The sequence below is a fragment of the Phyllopteryx taeniolatus genome, chromosome 4, assembly GCF_024500385.1.
Source record: "Phyllopteryx taeniolatus isolate TA_2022b chromosome 4, UOR_Ptae_1.2, whole genome shotgun sequence".
Taxonomy (NCBI): Eukaryota; Metazoa; Chordata; class Actinopteri; order Syngnathiformes; family Syngnathidae; genus Phyllopteryx; species Phyllopteryx taeniolatus.
This window is the reverse complement of record NC_084505.1, coordinates 14525047-14547660: the sequence shown is the minus strand read 5'-3', so window position 1 is coordinate 14547660 and position 22614 is coordinate 14525047. Positions and strand designations below refer to the sequence as shown.

At 40.6% G+C, this 22614-nt stretch overlaps 1 protein-coding gene across 5 annotated transcripts; it reads right to left on the bottom strand.

The window, feature by feature from the left end:
- Positions 1-1926: 1926 nt before the first annotated feature.
- On the bottom strand, positions 1927-19257 carry cep170ab (centrosomal protein 170Ab). 5 transcript variants are annotated; one of them, XM_061769771.1, is made up of 19 exons: positions 19133-19257; positions 17412-17557; positions 17223-17312; positions 16287-16365; positions 16049-16107; positions 15736-15895; positions 15485-15610; positions 14782-15228; positions 14325-14695; positions 13053-13181; positions 11368-11497; positions 9755-11182; positions 9372-9606; positions 7704-7812; positions 7427-7582; positions 6513-6601; positions 6024-6117; positions 4268-4319; positions 1927-3282 (listed from the first exon to the last, which is right to left on the bottom strand). In XM_061769771.1, exons 2-19 carry the CDS (start codon positions 17514-17516, stop codon positions 3032-3034), a joined length of 4110 nt encoding a protein of 1369 aa, XP_061625755.1. In that variant the 5' UTR covers positions 17517-17557; positions 19133-19257; the 3' UTR covers positions 1927-3031. The 5 variants fall into 5 exon arrangements, with proteins under 5 accessions (XP_061625755.1, XP_061625754.1, XP_061625758.1 ...); XM_061769770.1 differs by having other exon boundaries at positions 17412-17554; positions 19133-19247; XM_061769774.1 differs by having other exon boundaries at positions 9761-11182; positions 17412-17554; positions 19133-19247.
- Between the last annotated feature and the right edge of the window lie 3357 nt (positions 19258-22614).

Genomic DNA, 22614 nt, shown 5'->3' with positions numbered 1-22614 from the left:
GTTAATGCTCATTGAAACTGCAGACTATACAGTTTATTAGCTTGCTTTGAAGAGCCAAGTGCTGTTTCCACTATTAACTAACAGACCAGAACATGAAACTGGTTACTAAACAAGGACATTCCCAGTTACATTTCACATTATGAAATGATTGTCCTAACTCACAATATATTTTTTTAATGAAACTACAAAGTTGAGATTTTTTTATGCACAAACCAAGCTATTTGGCTGTTACTTATAAATGTTTAACCTCCATACAAATGCAGAGCTTGTCAGCCAAATTACCAAATGTTGTGTAAATATCACATTGTTTTAAAGCCATCTGGTGCCAGTAAGCTGACTTTGTCGCGCAATGCCGACTTAATTTGGGAAATGGAAGTAAGGCATTAGAGCGTCTGCCTCACAGTTCTGAGGACCGGGGTTCAATCCCCGGCCACGCCTGTGTGGAGTTTGCATGTTCTCCCCGTGCCAGCGTGGATTTTCTCCTGGTACTCCGGTTTCCTCCCACATCCCAAAAACATGCATGGTAGGTTAACTGACAACTCTAAATTGCCCGTAGGCGTGAATGTGAGTGCAAATGGTTGTTTTGTTTCTATGTGCCCTGCGATTGGCTGGCAACCAGTTCAGGGTGTACCCCGCCTCCTGCCCGAAGATAGCTGGGATAGACTCCAGCACGCCCGCGACCCTAGTGAGGTGAAGCGGCTCAGAAAATGGATGGATGGAAGTAAGGCAATATAAATATAAATATATATATATCTATATATGTGTATGTATGTATGAATGTATGAGCACAGTTCTACAGTGCATCTGTCCTGTTTGGCCAGTGGTGTCCCATCCCCTCAGTTACTGAATGGCTAATTTGGCAAATGAAAAAAAAATAACAATATGACCGGCATCTGAACGACAGGCTTTTGCTGGCGTGTATTGTACTTCTTATTTATCACACTTGGTGTGTGTTTTTTTTTTTGACAAGACAGCTGCCAGTGCCATCACTCAAAGGAGAGTGAGGTCGAAAATTGAAAGTATTGGAGGAATTGCTGGATCTGAGTTTAAACCACCACAACTGCTAACAACGTACATGACAGAAAACTATTTATGTGTGATTTTTTTTCATGACTGATTTAGCCTTTAGCCACAACAAAATCTGACCAGTGGCCCAGTAATCCTTGCATCATTCTGTATGTGGCACTCAATGGAAAAAGTTTGGTCAAACCTTCACCTTATGTGAATGTGTTGAAGTGCTGGATTTGTATCCAACTTCATTGGCAAGAGGAAAACATCCCCTTGACAAGATTGACTTATTTTGGGTAGTACAGCAAACTATTTGGAGATGTGATTAGTCATAATGTGGCTCTGGAATTGTGGTCTAAATAAAGTGTTTCTGCACAGGTTGAGAGAACAGACATCCACAGAGTGAGACTTGGCCACTTGAAGTGGCAGATTGGAAAAGGTTAGATGTACACTATATATAATACTTTTTATGCACACCTATCGTGGTGATGTTTCACAAAATGTAGAAATATCTACTTCCTAATCATGATTGCCCAACTTGCAACACAGTGCAAATACATCAAGAAACAGATTTGAGTACCTTCGAAACAGCAAAAAATTAGCTGCACCATGCAACAATATTTTGCATCTTCAGTGGTTGTAGTTTACTCAATCTAGCTTTGACTTTTGTTGAATATTATGCATGTTTATATACTTTGGCAACTAAAGTTGATGCTCAAACAAAACCAGAGCAAGGATTTGGAGGGACTTTTTTTCAGCATTTGTAAGCTATTTAGCTCCATCCAGCTGTAAAACAAACAAAGTCTTGCAAATTTAAGGTTTGTGGTTCAGCCTCAGTGACATTGTATCCTTGTGTCTCACATTTGCAAACAAAACATTCCAGCTACCCTGGGGAAGGTCGGTAAAAAAATGTAATAGTATGATTATCATGCATTTTATTGGAAAAAAAGGCAAACAATACATAGGTATTGTGAGGTCAACAATTATACTAAAATCATTCAAAATATTTTTTTTACAAACCACCCAAAGAAAACTTCTCCAAAATCATCAACAAACAAAGTACACTAAGTACTGATCACAAAATGCGGTTAGTAATATTTAGTACATTTGTTTGGTAAAATTTCATCATTACATTCATGTGTAAACGGTAATATGATGATACACTGTCCATCCCTCCTTTGCATCAGTGCAGCATGCCACTGCAGGACTTGGAGGTAGACCCTGTCTATGCTGGTTCAAACACAACACTTGAGTGGGAAATAATTTGACAAAATGTTTTTTTCTGAATGATTGCAACCCTGTATACTTTTTGGCTTAAACGCCACCATGAATGGAGCATTGTAAGGGGCATTTCCTGAACTTTTACAAATCAACCATACACTAGTTTCAAAATGTGCAAATAAACTATTTTTAAGACCACCTCGCTATCTCATTTATCACTATTTCTGCTCTTTTACTATAATGATTCCTCAATCAATGGTACTTGTAACAAAATACTTCACGGAGAGGAGAATCTTCCTCACAGCTACATTTGACCGTTTTATTCTGCACGTTGCACATGGAAAACGCATGTAGTAGTTTGGGATTTGACTGTAAGAGAGTTACAAGGGAATTACTGTACATCTCAGTTCTTTTCACAAGCAAAACAAACAAAAAAAACTTCACATGAAAAATCCAGCCATTTTAGGTTCTTTCCGGACACCTGCACACACCTTCCATATTAAGTTACACTGTTTATTTGCATTGACAATGACAAGTCAGCAGACACAATTTTATGAATCAGATACATGACCTTGGATAATATAATTGTGCAAAAAAATGTCTGTACAAGGAAATTGCTTTGCATTGACAACAGAATAATTAAGTAAACCATAGTAAACTTAAAGATGGGTCAAGTCACTTCTCCATATCCAAAACCTATAACTATACTGAAAGATTATGTCAAAATTATGTTTGCTTCTAGGGGCTTAAGGATAAGTCCAATATAATGGACACATTTTAGAAGATGCTTTAAGGATTTCGATTATCCACTGGTGTGTTGGGACCCTGTAACTTGCTCTGCTACCTGTAAACTCTCTGGCAGTCCGTGTGATTTAAAACTTGCAACTTCATGCCGCGAGTCCAACAATGCAGTGGAAGAAGCCTCTCTTCCGGAACGAAGAGGTGATTCTGCCTGGTGAGCTGCAGGACTCTTGTGGTCAGCCAAAGGGCTGGTGAGCCCAAGGCTGGTCAGGGCATCCAACTTGCCGTCTGGGTCCACCATCATATCAATGACTGGCCAAGGAGAACAAACATTCAAAAAGTAACTGTTTAATATGAATTGCGTCCAAATAAGATCCAATAAATGTATGCATTACAACCAGCATAGTTTATTTTAAGAACAATAAACTGTCAACATACTGTATTACTGAATATTACTAACCATACATACTGTAGTGATATACAGCATTTTGTTTTCTTACAGAATTTAGTCATATTAGTAAATAGTTTGTTCTGTCAATCACAGGAGAGCGCAGCACTGCGATTGGCTACCGACCAGTCCATGGTGGATTTCTCCTCTCGCAAAAAAAATCAGCTGGGATAGGCTCTAGCTCACCTGCCACCCTAATCAGGAAAAGCGCTACGGAAAAATGGATGGATAATGGAGCACAACCAATGAATGACATCCCAGTTGGATTGTTTGCCGCTGAAATTGACAAAGTGAAACACAACATACTGTACATGACATACAAAGGAGGTTTATAAAGCTTGGAAGAAGGTTTCTGTCAACCAATCAATGGACAGCAGTTTGTCTAGCGGCACCACCGTGTACGACTGCAACTCACACCGCCAATGAAATTAAAGTGGGTTTGTGTTAGAGGGTCTCTTTCTCGGTGCCACAGTGGATGACTGGTTAGCACATCCGCCTCACAGTTCTGAGGACCCGGGTTCAAATCCGGCCTCACCTGTGTGGAGTTCCTCCCACATCCCAAAAACATGCATGGTAGATTAATTGAAGACTCTAAATTGTCCGTAGATGTGATTGGTTGTTTGTTTATATGTGCCCTGTGATTAGCTGGCGACCAAGTTCAAGGTGTACCCCGCCTCTCACCCGAAGATAGCTGGGATTGGCTCCAGCATGTCGCCACCCGAGTGAGGATAAGCGGTGTCGAAAATGAATCAATGAGTTTCTGTCCCTTGAGAGTAGAAATGTAATACAATGTTTACTATATTAAACTAAACCAAACCACTTTGCTGAAATTACAAATCAGATCCATACCTAGCAGTTGTCTTTCCACTCTTTTTAGGTCTTGAATGATAGTGGAAATCTCCTGGCAAAAACAATATCAACAACAACAACAATAAATGTGAGCATTAAGTCTTATCCATGGTGATGGAGGTACTGTAATTTCTTGTGTATAATGCGCACCCATGTATAATACGCACCCCCAACGTTGAACTAAAAATTCTGGAAAACCATTCTACATATGTATAATGCATTTTTACAATGCATGATTTTGCTTCTACATAGGATCAAAACATGAAGTACAATCTGTATTTTGAAATAAATTGAAAAAAATTAAGGATGGTTGTTGTTCAGTCATCAGTCGTATTTAAAAATATTTCACAAATTCTGCTTTGGTATGTAAACTTATGAGCACAAACTTATGAGCACAATTGTACTTATATGCAGTCATATGTACCATACTGGAATGAAAGTGTAGGCTTCACCTTTTTCATAACCTCTTAGTGGCATACTAGAATGAAAGTGTACAACTTATTCATAACCTCTAGGGGGCGGTGGCATAGTGGAATGAAAGTCTACAGCTTTTTCATAACCCCTAGATGGCGGCATATATTTAGAAAATTTGAAAGTCTTTTTCCTTTTCTCCTATACCTATGTGTAATGCGCACTATTGACTTTTGACAATTTCTTTGGGGAAAAAAATGCACCTTAAACACAAGAAATTACAGTAGTTCAATCTTGCATGCAAAATAGTGTCTTTGTTTGTGCACAAGTGCACATGCATCAATGCTTTCTTTATGAGCCCTTGCACTGTCAGCGAGCCAAGCACAGCTTTTCAGTGGTTCATATGAGTCAACTGGACTGGGTCGAGGAAGAATTTATGACCATGTCGCTGAGTGAAGCATTCATTCTGAGGAGTAGGACTCGAGTGCGCCATCTGATGTTTTTCTCTCTTCTTCTAAACAGGAATTTAGCAAAGGATTCTAAATAATTATTTCCGCCCCACACAAATGTATTCTGTCAACACTTTCTATGACTGCCGCCAAAAGTAATCCAATATTTTGTGTTTACTGTTATAGGGAATGGATTTTCTACTCAATGGAATTAAGTCCATTCAGTGAAACGCAATTGGATTACTTGTGTAAACAGATTATAAGAAACATATCCTATTACATGAGCCATGATAAATTGCCTTTCATATGATGTCATTTTGTATGAATCCATACCACAGTAATACCAGACAACATACAGGAAATTGTCTGGTAATGCTGCCAAATACAGTAGCGGTCGGGTTATTGGTTGTTTTGTGTAGTGATTTCCAACCAGTGTGCCGAGGCACATTAGTGTGCCGTGAGCACTTTTCAGGTGTGCCGTGGGAATTTTACTTAATTGCTCAAAACATTATTTATTTACAATAAATAATGTATCTTTGTTCATCTATTTATGCCAGTGAGGCATAGTGACTGACAGAACAAATAAATGATCTTCTATTAGATGACAGGATGTACATACAGTAATTAATGTATCCACTTTTTGTGACATTTTTGTTTGTTGGTGTGCCGTGAGATTTTGTAATTGTAAAATACATGCCTTGGCTCCATAAAGGTTGGAAATCACTGGTCTAGTGTGCTGTGTATACTTTACAATATTTATAATATAACTTCAACACACTCACAAGTGAATTTGAATTAAATGAAGAATTCATGATGTTAATTTTACAGAATTGGTTTTGCCATTTTCCACTGGAGTAGATAAAATGATTAAATTGTGAGCAGGGCAGGATTATCACCTTGTTGGAGCTCCTCAACAGCAAGGAGTCATGCTCTGCCTGAAGTTTGCTCTCAATCTCCTCCCATTTCCGGTCTTTATCCTTGAAAAGGATCCTTGAGTTTGAGAAGCAGTAAAAACAGATAAAAGCAAAATACGTGAAATGATCCTTTATATAGCCCTTCCCATTAGAGTATTGAATAATATAATTTCATTAATGTGATGCGCAACGTGGTAGCAATGAAGGAAAAACTTGAGTTGTCATCCTGTGTGTAATAACGTGTAAGATTTAGTACTGGCTGTTGGTGTGAGCCTTTGTGATGTGTCACTGATATTAGCTTAGCTGGCCTCATTTCAGCAAATAAAAAAAGGAAAAATAAAAACAGCACATTTCCAGATTCAATATATTTCTATCCTGTAGTTTCAGTTTTCTCAGACCAGCATGTATCATAAAATCTTAAACATTGGTCGACATAAGTGAATGCTTATTGTGATGCAGTATGAGACTCACCTGATTTTGCTGGATGTTTTGTCGACAGATAGCCGTATTCTATTAGAAAGTTGATTCACAGATGGTAGTAGTAAACTATCTAGCAATGCCTGGTAGATAAAAACATGTTTTTTTTAATACAAGAAAATTAACAAGCTGCTTAAAACATAACCCTAACCCTAACACACATAATTTAACCGCTGCTATTTCATATCACTACTTCTACTAAATCTCTCGTCATAAAACTTTATTAAACATTTTAGTGGCAATTTTGGATAATTATAAACCAATGAGACTTCCATGTATTAAAACCATACACTACCTGGCAAATGGCTGCCCCCCCCCCCTTGGTTATAGGATAATTTGTGTGTGTTTGTTAAACGCTTCCTCTAGTGTTCAGTTTGCTGTATGTCAAGGGTAAGGAAACTTGTGCTCAAGGGCCACATTAGATTATTATTTTTTTATTATTATTTGATGGACAGATGTGCCAGCTCATTAATTAAGTTAAAATATGATAATTCCTTCTCATTTATTAATTGTATTATTTATGATGAATGTAATTTTAATTATTTAATGAAATACTTGTACATGTATTTTTTTCATTTTGTTTTATTATTTACAATAAATCAATTAACCAATTATTTAATGAGTTAAACAATAGAAAGAAAAAAAAATCAACCAACCAAAAACCAACCAATAAATACTTAGCGTGCCATACTTTATCCATCCCTGCTATAAATCCAGCGTCAGTATGCTCTACTTACTCAGTAATGTATTGTTTATGACAATTTGCATGTACATTTGGGGAGTGCTTGTTTTGTTAATAGTCTTGAAGACAAAACACATTTCTGCACTACAGGCCTATTTGGGTTTTACGCGAGGCGATGCACACTTTGATGGTGAACTATTTTTTTCATTTTCAAAGAGGGACTCACTTCATCTTGGTTCCATGTTTGTCGACGAATGGTGCGAGATCTTTGTGAAATGGAGGACCTTGGTCTCATTTCCACTGACTTCCCAGTTGCTTCCAGAGCAGTGGTCCGATCTGTGGTGGGACCCCCTCGGTCCAAACTGTCATCACATTCCTCCAACTATAACAACACAAATTGAGCCCATTGTAGTTATTTGAAGGTGTTGTTTTATTTAGTATTAAAACTAAATCCACATTTATTAATGAAATTTCTGCTGTATTGTCAAATATTTGGACAATACCACGACTCCAGGGTCAGTGGCTGCAGGGCTCACTGAGTCAATCTCTCCAGCTACATCATGAATCTCTCTTGCAAGCATTGCTAGGTCTTTGGCAAGGTCCTGGCTAATCCTGTTGAGCAAATATGGATACGAAATGTTAATTTTATCATTTCCATCAATAATCTTATTTCTTATTAAGAACACAATACAGGGAAATGGCAAGGTTAAGGTTGTACAACTGAATTTGGAATGTCACATCAAACTTTGGAGTTTGAAGCAGACATCACGTCTCCTACCTCACAAGAGGACCTTTTGCTTTTTTGTGACATTTACTTTATTCTAAAAGAAGGACAAGTTGTGTGAAGAGAGGAATGTAAAAAGAAACGAAAAATAAATAATACACAATAGTTACCTGAATGTGAAGTAAGCAGACTCAAAGAGACTTTTTGTTTTTACCTTTTGCCGTTGTTCATGTCTTTGGACACTCGTAATTAAGAATTTTAAAAAAGTGTAAAAACTGAGATACGTGAGGTTCATCTGTGAAACAAATCACCTTTGCATTACTATACAAGTTTGTTATTGAGCACTGAAGTTACATTTAGTAGATAGAGGTGAGCTTGTTTTCAACACCTGTATGCCAGTTAAGAATGCTAACTTTTCCATATTTACAAATCTTATAGCAAGTTTGACCCTTTAGGATTATTTATATTTCTGTTATTAAGAAATGGACTGTCAGAACAGATGTGTTCAACCTTGCAGCTTCCACTGTACCTCATACCCCCATCTAAAACACTGCACAGCACGAATTTTATTATTTTGAATTTATTAGACTGTATTTATTGACATCCCTCACAGGGAAATTCAACTCACACTCCAATGTACACTTCGTGTTGCACACCACACATAAAACAAGTTCACACACATGCAGGTATCCAAGAAGAGACTGAGAGTGAAACAGGTGCAAAGAGTGTTGCACAACTTGAGCTGGGGTGGTGGGGATAACGCCTTGCTTGAGGGCACCTCGATAGTAGCCAGCAAGCTGAATAACATCTCTCCAATATGTAGTTGCATATGTAGTTTTTACATTTGTCCGCACAGGGATTTGAACCGTCACTCTCTGTCTCCCTTACAGTTGAGCATTGTTTGTAGTGCTTACAGTAAATGTTAGCATGCTCAATCAGCCCTGGTTAATGTGAACATCCTGTAGTATTCATTAACAAAAGTTGACGCCAAATTATGTTAGCGACCAAAGGGATTCTTTGAGTTGAATCAATAATCATTTTGTCAGAAAAATAAATGCATGCATAATAGTAATCCTCACCGTATAAAGTTACATAAATCAGTGTGTTTGCATAACTTTTAACCCCCCAGTATCAGTATTATTATCATCCATCCATCCATTTTCAACACCGCTTATTATGGTTAGGGTCACGAGGAGCTGGAGCCTTTCCCAGCTGACTTTGGGCGAAAGTCCAAGTACACCCTGAACTGGTCGCCAGTCAGTCGCAGGCCACAAGTATTATTATAAGTGAGGCTCTTATAATTCCTAAAAGATTTAATCTGATCAGTTAAAGCTAGGCAGGGACAAGCGCAAATGTGTATTGGTACTACAAAATGCTGCTTTACACCTTTAAAAAAAATGACATATTAGTTTACATCATCTTATGTTTTCAAACTCCACCTCCATACCTGGCTATCTCCTCACTGTGTGCTGTCCAGTCCCTCATATATTCATCCTGATCCGTAGACACTGGCTTCAGGCCTACAAAATTAGGAGCTGTTGGCCCTGAGCCTCCTAGCTGGGCCACCCGTGTGGATGGAAGTGGCCGTGTGTGGCCTTGTTTGGACATATGGCGGTTGGAACCGTACTCATCTTCTGAGGTGGAGGCATAGTCTACGGGCACACGGCGCAACCGAGTGCCGGCTATGGAAAGAATGAAGGATTAGCTCATGTTTGGGAATCTAAACAATTGTTGATTTGTACTGGAGCAACAAAAAGGGTTATCGACAAATTGGATAAAAAAAAGTTGCATTTGTGAAAGTTAGGCATCAAAAAAGTAGTTTACACTCACAAATACCTGCTGGTGCGGCCGGTCCGTATGAAGAGGTGGCTTTACCTTTGTCAGGGAGCTTAGAGGCACTGTTCGCCCTGGCTCTGGGTCCACATACAGAAGACACATTGGACCCTCTTAGTCCGTGTCTAATAGCATAATCACCTGCAGTACTTCGAGCTCCCAATCCTCTACTCCTGGTCACAGTGGCTTCAGAGTCACTCTGGGCAGAAGGAGAACCAACTCTTGGTCTCCTTGGCTGTGCCAAAGCCTCTATCCTAGACATTCCACTTTTTGCCAGTCCTGTCCTGGATGTGGAGCTAGTAGTTGAGGCCTCAGAGGCCACAGACATCCTGTCCAAATCTGCAGGGTCAGTGTCAGTTGAGTCACCCAGTCGGGCTCTCCGCAGTATGGATGCCCTTGTGGGCCTTGGCTTTGTGACATTTGTGATTTTATTGGCTGAAAGGGAAGCAGGGGCCTGGTTGATCTTAGCCCTACTGGACTTGGTACTCGCCCCCACTGTAGTGCTTCCTGTCTGGGTTCTGGCCCGTGAACCTCTGGTTTCCTGTGTTGTAGGCTGGCTATCAGAGAGGAGTGAGTTAGAATTGACATCATCATCTGTGAGTTCCAGAGAAGTCCAAGGCTGCTGTAGACCTTGTGTTCTGGTCTTAACCCTCTTGTCCTGTGTCTCTCGACCAGCAGCTGGGCCTTTGTTGTTTGAGCACACAACGGTTTTCTCTTTTTGCTGTCCTACAAGAATGCGCCGTTTTTGAACCATTCTCCTTGCTCCATCAGCCTGGCTTACTGTACTAGTTGTGTCCACATCCGACTCTGGTGACATGGAACCTTCAATGGACTGACTTGGTGGATCACCTTGGTCTGATACAGTGGTCTCTAAGAAAGCTGCCACTGCCTCAGAGTCTTTCTGTAGTGTGTCATTGTCGATGCCAGCCTCTATACTCGGGGGTTTGCTACCTGTGAGTCCATCAATGCGGGGTATTAGCTCAATGGGCACATTGGAGCTCGGTTTCTCCACAGTAAAACTCTCCTGCCTCAAAAATGGTTTCCCACTATTCTCCATGATCTTCTCTTCTTCCTTTTTCCTCCTCTGCACTTCCTCTTTTCTCCTCTCCCCACTAGTCTTTGGCCGAGGTGGTAGCTTTGCCAGCGCACTTCTTCTCCCATAACTGCTGCCCTGCGACTTGGCTGGTGAAGAGCGACTAGGGCTACCATGAACAGGCAAATGTTCCCCCCCGGCTATTCTCCACTCCCGGTTCTCCTTCTCTTGCGGTTCTGTATCCTGTTTCTCTCCCATATCTGTGTGCATGCCACAGCTTGGAGTCCTTCTTCCTTGGGTAACTTCTTCACCAGGCACCTGAGGCAGAGTTCTTCTTTTACGTTCTTTTTGACCAGATGAAGCAAAGGAATGGCTGGATTCACTTACGTCTGCTGAAAAAAAAACGTTTGATCTCAAATGAGTGTCACTGGTGTGTGTGCAGTGCTTTAGGAAGAGTTGTACTTGCGTACTATTTGCAGATATTTCATCTTCCCACTTTCTCCGACATAAACGAAATGCATTTACTGTATGTATTTATATTTTAAATGAAACGTCCTCCGCGGTAGCACTTCAGTACCTTTGTCAGTAACAAAACTGTGACTCTCGCCACCAGATCCCTCAGGGTCTGTCCTTATATGGCTGGCTGCAAGAATAGCCCACTGTGAGACCCAACGAGGACCACCAACGACCAGGTCCTCAGGCCGTACCTGGAAAAAGACAAAATGGAAGGGCTATTTATATCTACTAAACAGGATTAAATGGCAAACCTCAGTCTGAAACCACAATGGCAGAACTCAGTATAGTGCAGACCTCAACCAAGACAGATTAATTTGAGTCATTACTTTGAGTTATACCAAAGCTGAAAAATTCCATCACAATTATTATTACAGTATTTATTTTTACTTTTTGGGTTATGCTTGTAATAAGCCCACAAATAAACATAAACAAAACACAGGTTGAAACACATCTTTTCAAATGCCAGGTTTTTGTGATATAAAAAATGTGACAAAGATTTCAAAATGTTTCCATCATTAATGTGACCTAGAACCTGTACAACTTAATTGAAAAAAATATTCGAGAGGGTAAGTAAAAATACACAACTGAGATAATGTGGTTGCACAAGTGAGCACACCCTCTTATAACTGGGGATGTGGCTGTGTTCAGAATTAACCAATCACATTCAAACTCATTAAATGGGAGTCAGCACACACCTGCCACACTTTAAAGTGCCTCACAACCCTACTTTCCATCCATCCATTTTCTGAGCCGCTTCTCCTCACTAGGGTCGCGGGCGTGCTGGAGCCTATCCCAGCTGTCATCGGGCAGGAGGCGGGGTACACCCTGAACTGGTTGCCAGCCAATCGCAGGGCACATAGAAACAAACAACCATTCGCACTCACAGTCATGCCTACGGGCAATTTAGAGTCTCCAATTAATGCATGTTTTTGGGATGTGGGAGGAAACCGGAGTGCCCGGAGAAAACCCACGCAGGCACGGGGAGAACATGCAAACTCCACACAGGCGGGGCCGGGGATTGAACCCGGGTCCTCAGAACTGTGAGGCTGACGCTCTAACCAGTCGGCCACCGTGCCGCACAACCCTACTTTTATTTAGTAAATGAGAAAACACACAGTTGTGTTCATATGTTTGATTACCCAGGCAGAATTTGTAAGATGGGTAAAATTCTTTGAAGAAAACATGAAGGGCTTGGCGAAACACATTAAATTGTATTTTAATGTGATTCAAATTAAACTGTCAAGCATTTCAGAAAATAATTATCATTAAATGAAAAATAACCATAAAGAAATTAATGATGGTTGTTGTTCAGTCGTCAGTCATATTTAAAAAAAACAACAATATTTCACAAATTCTGCCAGGGTATGAAAACTTATGAGCACATGATCTGCTGCTCCTTTGCTTGTCACGAAGGTCACTTAAAGCAGGCTCTCGTTCTTCGCCTTTGATCCTGGACACCCACATTTTGACTGTGCTCTAGCCTGTTGCAGGATCACAGCCCCCTGCTTCTGACGAGCATCCAACAATGATGCAATTTCCAAAAAGGCTGACAGGAAGAGGAGAAGGTGAAACAAAACTTTTTTTTAAATAAACCTTCAAACATGTTTTGAAGCTACATATATATATATATATATACATATATATATTTATATATATATATATATATATATATATATATATATATATATATATATATATATATATATATACACACACACACACACACACACACGATAATTTTTGTACCTCAGTTTCCATGAAGCCAGGTTTTCCTCTATCTCTAGTGCCAGACCTCTGGGAGGGGATGTTCTCTTTTAGGTCTGCACTCCCCACTCTGGAAACTTGCACAGCCTCTAGTTCATCTACACCAAACACCTGAAAGATACAGATGAAAAAAATTTTTTTACATTGAACATGTTAAAATGGCCGCACGGTGGATGACAGTTCTGAGGACCGGGGTTCAATCCCCGGCCCCGCCTGTGTGGAGTTTGCATGTTCTCCCCGTGCTAGCGTGGGTTTTCTCCGGGCACTCCGGTTTCCTCCCACATCCCAAAAACATGCATGGTAGGTTAATTGACAACTCTAAATTGCCCGTTGGTGTGAATGCGAGTGTAAATGGTTGTTTGTTTCTATGTGCCCTGCGATTGGCTGGCAACCAGTTCAGGGTGTACCCCGCCTCCTGCCCGATGATGGCTGGGATAGGCTCCAGCGCCCCCGCGACCCTAGTGAGGAGAAGCGGCTCAGAAAATGGATGGATGGATGTTAAAATGGCTGCACGGTGGACGACTGGTTAGAGCGTCTGCCTCACAGTTCTGAGGACCGGGTTCAATCCCCGGCCCCGCCTGTGTGGAGTTTGCATGTTCTCCCCGTGCCTGGGTGGGCTTTCTCCGGGCACTCCGGTTTCCTCCCACATCCCAAAAACATGCATTGTAGGTTAATTGAAGACTCTAAATTGCCAGTAGGTGTGACTGTCAGTGTGAATGGCCCTGCGATTGGCTGGCAACCAGTTCAGGGTGTAGCCCGCCTCCTGCCCGATGATAGCTGGGATAGGCTCCGGTACTCCCGTGACCCTTGTGAGGATAAGCGGCTCAGAAAATGGATGGATGGATGTTAAAATGAGACGGCACGGTGGGCGACTGGTTAGGACATCCACCTCACAGTTACGAGAACCAAATCCGGCCTCACCAGTGTGGAGTTAGTATGTTCTCCCCGTGCCTGCGTGGGCTTCCTCCCACATCCCAAAAACATACATGGTAGGTTAATTGAAGACTCTAAATTGCCCGTAGGTGTGAATGTGAGTGCGAATGGTTGTTTGTTTATATGTGCCCTGCGATTGGCTGCCGGCCAGCAGTTCAGGGTGCACCCCGCCTCTCGCCCGAAGATAGCTGGGTTAGGCTCCAGCACGCCCGCGACCCTAGTGAGGATAAGCGTTACGGAAAATGGATGGATGGATGGATGTTAAAATGAATTTAATTACAATGAACTTTAGGACAACATACGTTGTTTCGTCCTTCCCACCTTGTCAATCATTTTTCGAGCCTCTTCTTCTTCATGATCTCCATTTTCCAGCTCAATTGTATATGTTCCTCTGTCGCTACAATCGTCTCCATGTTGATAGCACTCATCACGACTGTTTTGTTGGTGTGATGCAGCATTATGTTGCCTTTCAACAAAGCCAATTGACACTTTTGTACTTGAAGACCTACGGCGGCGAGCCGGACTTTCCTCCTCTGCAAAGAGCCCCTCAGGCACATTAGCTCTCCCTTCCCTGATCTTCATTCCTGCTCCGCCCCAAAGCCCCAAAGAGTGCTCCTCCAGAGCAGCAGCCCTGCGTTGTTCTCCAAGTGCGTTCTCTGAGTCGCTTTGTGTGCCATCCTCATGTTTGCTGTCTGGCATAGAAGAATGGCAAATCAGCTTCAACTGAGGACAACAGCATGTTACTCTAGTTGTGATGTGCATACTGTATATACAGTACCTTTACGACTCCTCAGTTGAACAGGTACGTCACTCTTCACACTTTCCCCACCATCTTCTCCAACCGTTTCTTTGACAGTCAAAGGCAGCTCATTCTGAGCAAGCCAATCAGCGACTTTGACCTCTGCTGCCACCATGGCTGTCTGAAGTGGACTCAGTTCCTCTCCCACTACCCTTTTTGTACTTGGTCTTGTGTCTAAACCCAACTTCGCCACTCGGTCTTTGACTGTCACTTTGCCTGATGCTCCATGGTCAAATTCTATTGTGTAGGATGCATGACCATGTACAGGCTCTGTGGCAGATGAAGTCTCTTGATCTCTGGATATGGCCTCACCACTCGCTTTACCTTCTGGGGGAGCATCTTTGGTTGGAATTTCAAAGTAACTTGGCTCCTGAGTAGAGGATATTTGCACGGCAGACTTTGGCATTTCTGCACTCTTCTTTGTGTCTGTCAGACCAAACACAATGGCATGGTGGTTCATATTTAACACTCTGACATCTGGTCATTTGGTTTATATTTTGATATTAATCAAAATACTGTACTTCGAAGCTGGTAACACACAAGTAAAAGAACTACGACAATTAGTTAAGATCTTGTTACGACATAATGTATATTAGTATAACAGTATGTTATAACGTTATACAGTATAAACACCTGTTTATATATATATATATATATGTTTCTTTTTTTTTCAAAAATATACCAGTTTGAGCTTTTTCACAATTGTGTTCCAAATTCTTTTCTTCAGGCCTTCCAGAGTGATCATCAGCATCTCCATCGCCCCACCAGGCAGGCTGTCCATAAAGTGGTGTTCCCCTGTGGAAAACCTCTAGAACAAAACAAAAAACACAAAAACATATTTTATAACATGAAAAGAAGGCAGAAGGAAGAAAGCTGCAAGAACTCAAACAGCATTGCTGGCTGTGCACCTTGCACTGTATCCTGGTAACTAACCTGTCATCTTTTCTTCCATCCTGCTGGGCTCTGGGGGTTTAGCAGAGGCTGCCTCACACACTGGTGCTGCTGCCTCAGAGGGTTTCCCTTCTGATTTTGATGACTCACCCTCAAGAGGCCTTCTCTGGCTGAGCTGAAGCTGGCTGCTAAACTTCTCATGCTGAAAGGAAGGAACAACTAGTAAGATGAGAGGACAGAAGTAAAAAATAATAATAATAAATAAATCATGTGATTTCATGTGATGAGTCAAACTTCCTAGTCGAAATAAAAAACAAATTATTTCTTCAATCTCCACATAGAGAGGCAGTCTCACCTTAAGAGCCTCTTCAGGTATATGCAGCTCTCCACGAACAACAGTGAACAAGTTTGTATGTGGACCAAGTTAAGGTGAAAGACAGTTAGTATTTCATAGGGAGAAGCACATGGTGATATCCTGATTCATAATGCAACAGAGTGCAGAGTGACGCATTTCACATTACAGTGTTGTTCAAATACACTGGCCTTCTGCTGTGCTCCCTAACAGAGGATTGAAGAACGCACTCAAAGGATATCGTAACCGAACCTCAGTTTGTCATCGATCTTCAGTGTGACGTACATTTGCTCCTGTACTCTGACGTCATTGACAAAGGTCTGCAGAAAAACAACGTTGTGGTTTAGCCAATACTACATACAGTAGTTTAACACGATTACAGATCCAATTTGAAGGCTGCCTCACAAATTCAAAACTTTACAAGGATAACAAATTCTGTTATAGAAGTAAAAATAAATGTTTACATTTTAAAATGATTGTGGATATCATTTGCAGTGGTGTACAATTTCACTACATTTTGTACACTCAGATGTGTTTCAAATAGTCTGCTTATCTCATCTAACTAAATCAAGCAGGGGTCACCAACATGGTGCAACATGGGCACCAGATATCACCCGAGGACCATCTGAGTAACCTGTGGCACTCTTCTAAAAATAGCTCATCAGTGATGGGACATTGCGATTTCCTAGGAATGTTTTAGAAGTGCTCATTTGTAAATGTAAATGTCCAGAGATAGAGAAATAAAGCATTGCATAGTGATATTGAGCTGTGTTCTACCATGTTTAATTATTGTTGATAATTATTGTGAGAAATCAATGGAATTACATAAATCTTCACATAAATGAATACCAATCCATCCATCCATCCATCCATCCATCCACCCAACCATTCATCCATGGTGTAATTTTGTTAATTTACATATCCTGTGTTGAGAAATTATACAATTTAAAATTTTGTCCGTGGTAAAATAAAGACATATTTCAAATAAAATTTGCTTTGTGTTTTCAAAAATGTTACCTACATTTAATCCTCTTTACACTATGTACAGTATATTATTTTTAGTTTAAAGGTGCTAATTGAACAAAGTCAAACAACTGGAAAAGTTATATGCATCTCAAATCAAAAAGATCAAGCCACGACATTTATGAAAATCTTTTAGGGAATTTAAGGAATTTACCCCATTTAAGCTGCCCAGGTCCTTAACCTTGTGTTCATCTGTATCTGCCTCGTAGTTGATAACAGCATGTTGTTTGTCCACACTGCGGGACTAAATCACATCAAATCCAGGCAATCACTGTTAGCCAAAATAATCTCTATGTCAGATTATAATACAGCGGGAGAAAAGCTCAGTGTAGTTAATCTGTACCTGCAGCATGAGTTCACAGTCGTCTCTCCCCACGAAGATCATCTCTCTGGGGAGACGATGACGCGTCCCACCGCCGCTCACTAGGAACCAGGACGTCAGACTCATAGCTGCCTTTCAAGATCACCTTTGACCTTTAATGCATCCTGCTGAAAATGAAAGATTTAGCAGTTAAATCTATACTCAACAACCTTTGAGATAACTGCCCGAGTTAATGATGTCCAGTACAAGAGCTGTTTCAAAAATATGTTTTGTTTTGATTGAGAGATGTTTTAATTTTACAAAATACAGTGAAGGGCAGCACTGCTGAATATTGTGGTTATCATGTCTGCCTCACAGTTCTGAGATTCTAGGTTCGAATCTCCGGCCTTCCTGTGTGGAGTTTGTACACGTTTTCCCTGTGCTTGTGTGAGTTTTCTTTGGGTACTCCAGCTTCCTAGCAAAATCCAAAAACATCCTTATTAAGTTAATTATAGACTCTACAATGCTCATAGGTGTGAATATGAGTTGGAATGGTTGTCTGTCTATGTGTGGCCTGCGATCAGCTGGCAACCAGTCGAGGGTGTAACCCCGCCTCTTGCCCCATGTCAGTGACCCTAGAATATCTGGTAAATATAAATGATAAAAAAATGAATCACTCTTCCTCAGATACGCTCACGAATGGGAAATTGCGAGAGGATGACAGAAAAATTGTATATTTGAACAGATGATTATTAAAGTAAGACTGAATGCTGCACAGAGTTAGGGCAAGTCCACCAAGCAAACATTTGCACACATGGACCAGAGAGAGGCAGGATGTCTTTCTTTTAAACAATTGCTTCCCTGGAAGATCTCCTACCAACAACATACAGCATATAGATTATCAGCGTAAAAGCACAACAGCCTCTGTTTTGACTCAAACAATTAGCTGGACTCCCTGCATGCTGCAACAGAATCATGGATACACAGGCCTCCTTGCTGACTCATGGCTGAATCATTGTAGTGGGCCGTATCCATGCTGGTCCATACAGTATCTGGGACTGATTTTAGAACATCATCTCCATCCGAACTTGACAGCCTCCCTCCTCTTGGGGAGGTGTGGCGGTGGCGCCTGGGCTACAATGGCCTAGATGTCCCCTTTAGATGCTTGACTGCACATCCATGCTCAGATGTAATGAAAGTACTCCTCTGAAGATGACAACACATCAAATAGGCTTGAGAAGGGCGGCAGCTGACGGCTAGTCAGCCAATGACAACGCATGAAAATTAGCCCGGTTAGACCATGTTTCACATGGACGCATATAATATTCTTCAGAAAGAAATTGGATATTAATAAACACACGCGATCAAAGATGTCCCTGTTTGTACGTGGTTTAGTATTCAACACCAGCGTTGATTGCGCTTTTTAATGCGGAAGCTACCCGGGTCTATTGATCCTCCAAGTGCGTACAACCTCGCTGGTATACACTTGCTATTTGAGGTAATTGCTGCCTCGTTTCGAGGGTGGTACAAACATCAGGTGTTTTAAAACAGGACTAAATCGTTCGCGAATGCTATCTGGTGCTGTTGACCCAACATTGTCCAGTTATGGTCGATTTACAAGACTAGCGGTCTCATAAAATGCGTACCCCGCGATGCTCATCTAACCGCATCCCTCCGGAGTCCGCATAAACGAGCCTCAGTTCGCATCAGGACCAGGACGCTTTGGTTGCAAACACACCCAACGGAGCAAACATTTCACTCACCAGCTGCTGCCACGGTGATCAGCATCCGAAATGAACTAGATTTATGGACCAAACTGAAGCTGTTGGTGCTTCTTTCTCTGTAGTGGCCGCCAAGCCCAATAAGCGTTACTGTATCTTCGCCTCACGATGGCGCTGTGTGCTCATGTTGGAGAACATGGCACACGGTTACCTAATACTGACAGACACGGAAACTGTCACCTATACTATCAGCCACTGGCGAGCCAGCCCTATTTTGCCTTAGCCCACCCTATGAATTAGTCCTCAAATTAATGTGAAAAAAATAGTTAATTATTTTTTTTTAATTAGAGGAAAAATTATGTGGTGATAGCACGCCACACACTTTGGCAATGATTAAAAAGTAAACCTCGTGAAAATCGATTGATAAATAAGCAAGTTATTACTTAATTTCAATGTTCATGCGTTGCCTTTAACCTTCCCAACATGGCCGACACGTAGGCACGTCGGTTAGCCGAGCTGCTAAAGCACGTTGGTGTAAAGTCTTCATAGCTAAGATTAGAACCATTACACACATTTCCAGCTGTGTTAACGCTAATGGCCAGGTAATGCTTGATTTTCCAACCCTGACACAATCTGACAGAATGACAGCTGACCACACGGCGATGCTTCAATGGCATTGAATGTTATGTATGTTATGTGTCTCGGCAGGGGCTTGTAATGGTGCGTACTGCTTAGCTATTAGCTAATAAGCTAATAACCTAATTAGGCACTTGGAGCTATCGCTAGCTAATTGAATAGCAAGGAGTTTTCCCCAGTGTATCTGAGACAGTATGAAATGTCTCCATGAAGTATCTTATGCCAAGATAGCGCGTGTTCATACGTGATGGTTTTGTTAAAAAAAAAAAAAAAAAAAAGACATGCCCTGAAAAAACTCAAAATCTTACCAAGAATATTTTATTTCTAGTCAAAACTAATTAAAATTAGATCCATCACAATATATATATATATATATATATAATTGTCCCAAAAAAAACAAGGTGATGAGTCTTATTTTTTTAAGATTTTAAGAAAACACTGACAGTATCATGTGGCTTTCATTGCCATAACTACACAGCAATGGCCAATGTGCTTAATCTAGTTAAATGCTAGTTTACGACAGGACGCCTTAGGTTTGCAAATGTTTGCTTTTCAATAGATTTCTTCTTCTAGGTGAATGGAATATTCGGCATTTGAGATGGCGTTTTGATTAAATAGAGTGTAATTCCTGGTCAACAAAATACACAAATCGTTGTGAAATACATTTTTCTGAACTCTAACTAAAAAATATACAGGTGCAGACAATCCAGTATATGCTGAACGTGTTTTTTGACTATCACAAGAGTTTCACTTCACTATTTGGAACACTAGATGGCGCGAAAGTATCAAGCTTCTATTCTACAGGAAGTGGATGGTAAATTCTAATTGGATGAGAATTTTTAGTACGTACGCATACGAGAAAACAACAGCAACGGCAAAAAAAAAATTCCACTCAAAATACCACAGGACTCAATAGGTCAATGGCAACGATTTGTTGACCCGTAGTAATATAATTTATGTAGTTTCTATAATTCCACATTGGTCTAAATAAATTGAAATTACAATCTAAAGATTTATTTCTAAATATCATCTGAGAAGACACTTCCTTTTTTTCGATTTTGATCATCTGATTTACCAACTTTGGAGGTAAAATATTACAAACTGTAATTAGAAACAGATTAAGTGTAATTTATTGCTGTTCAGCAGTGCCGTGAACTGCACCTACAATAATAAACATTTCTAATTTTGTACCTCTCTGACAGTGCTAATAACAGCTGAGCTGTATTGCCTGTGCAATATTTAAAAAAAAATCAATTTCTTGTATCAGCAAGACCATACTGAGTATTTTTCAGCAAGAATTATTTTTTTTGCCACAATAAGATAATCGGATGTGATGCATGTTTAGACCATTGCGATGTTTGTTAGTGAAGTTCACATTTAAATTGAACATGACTGTTCAGTAGCACTGTGGTTCTTCCCCACTGTTTCGTAATTGTAGTGTAAAAAGGTAACCTTAATAGTTTACTGTACTGTATGAGAAACACCTTTTACAATGATCCTATTCTACTACCACATTAATAAACTGAATGTGATATTCCTAAATCAAATCTCTCAGCCAAAACACTTTGTTTGTCAAGAATAGTAAACATATTATAGTTATTGTTTTATTGTAGATTTGATAGAAATGAATACACTGTGAAACTTAGTGTCGTATGTGTAGTTGCATTTGTATCTTTCTCTTTAGTAGTAGGCTTGGAAGAGTAACAAGAAGAGTTGCATTAATATGCTGAGTTATTTGCAGTACTTTCAAAACCATATTTATCTACACACGGTAAATGTTAAAAATACCCATCAGTAATTCAGTTATACACCACTAACAATCATCGATTTCCATCAACATTGTTTATTACAGTCTTAATAAAAGAAATACTGTAGTTAAGTGTGAATACTTGTTTTGTACTGAGAAAACTATCACTTCAGTTTATTGACCTTATTTGCCATAATTTTAGATGTAAAATATACATCATTGTACAGTAGTTCTTCATTGAGAATAATCTACATCAGTCCCATTTAGTAAAGAGGTGTACATCACATCAGAGTTTAGAGTTTGGGAATGGGTATTTCTAAACTATTTTAGTTATTCCAGTTTTATTCAGAAGAACTGTTGTGATGTGAACTATGATGTAAATGTGAAAATAAAGACAAGCATGTGACACTCACAGTACAGTACTTTGTTCTAATGAAATCTCACGTTGTGTCCTCCAGTGAGCCAACTGCTCTGCTCCGAGTCTGCATCATCACTACATACTGTAAAAGGGGCTTGGTGGCAATAGGGAATTTCGGGCCAACTCCCGAATGGCCTGTCCATTTCTGGCCAAGCCTCCTTTTTTTTTTTTTTTTTTAAACCGGAGTACCGGTATATATTATAGCCTGCAGGCTGCAGCATGTGTTTATGATTCGTGACTTCGTCGGACCCTTGCTGTTGTGCAACCAATAGTTGTTGTTAAGCAGCAAGTAAGCCCTAAGTGGGTCGTCTCCGCCTCATCTTCCCCCACACCAGACGTGAACCAAAATGTGCAAAGCTGACAGATCTTTTCAGTAGAAGAAGGATCAACTTGATATAGTTGGGCTCACCTCAACACACAACTTGGGCTCCAGTACCAATCTTCTTGAGAGGTCTTACACACTCTTCAACTCTGGAGTTGCTCCCGGTGTGAGGTGCTGACCAGATGTGAGCATATTTCTTGCCCCAAGGCTCATTGCCTGTACATTTTGGTTCACCCCAGTAGACGAGAGGGTAGCCTCCCTCCGCTTTCGGATGGGGGGGGGCGGGTCCTGACTGTTGTTTGTGCCTATGCACCAAACAGCAGCTCAGAGTGCCTATGCACCAAACAGCAGCTCAGAGTACCTACCTGGGAGGGGGTACTGGAGAGTGCCCCTGCTAGGGA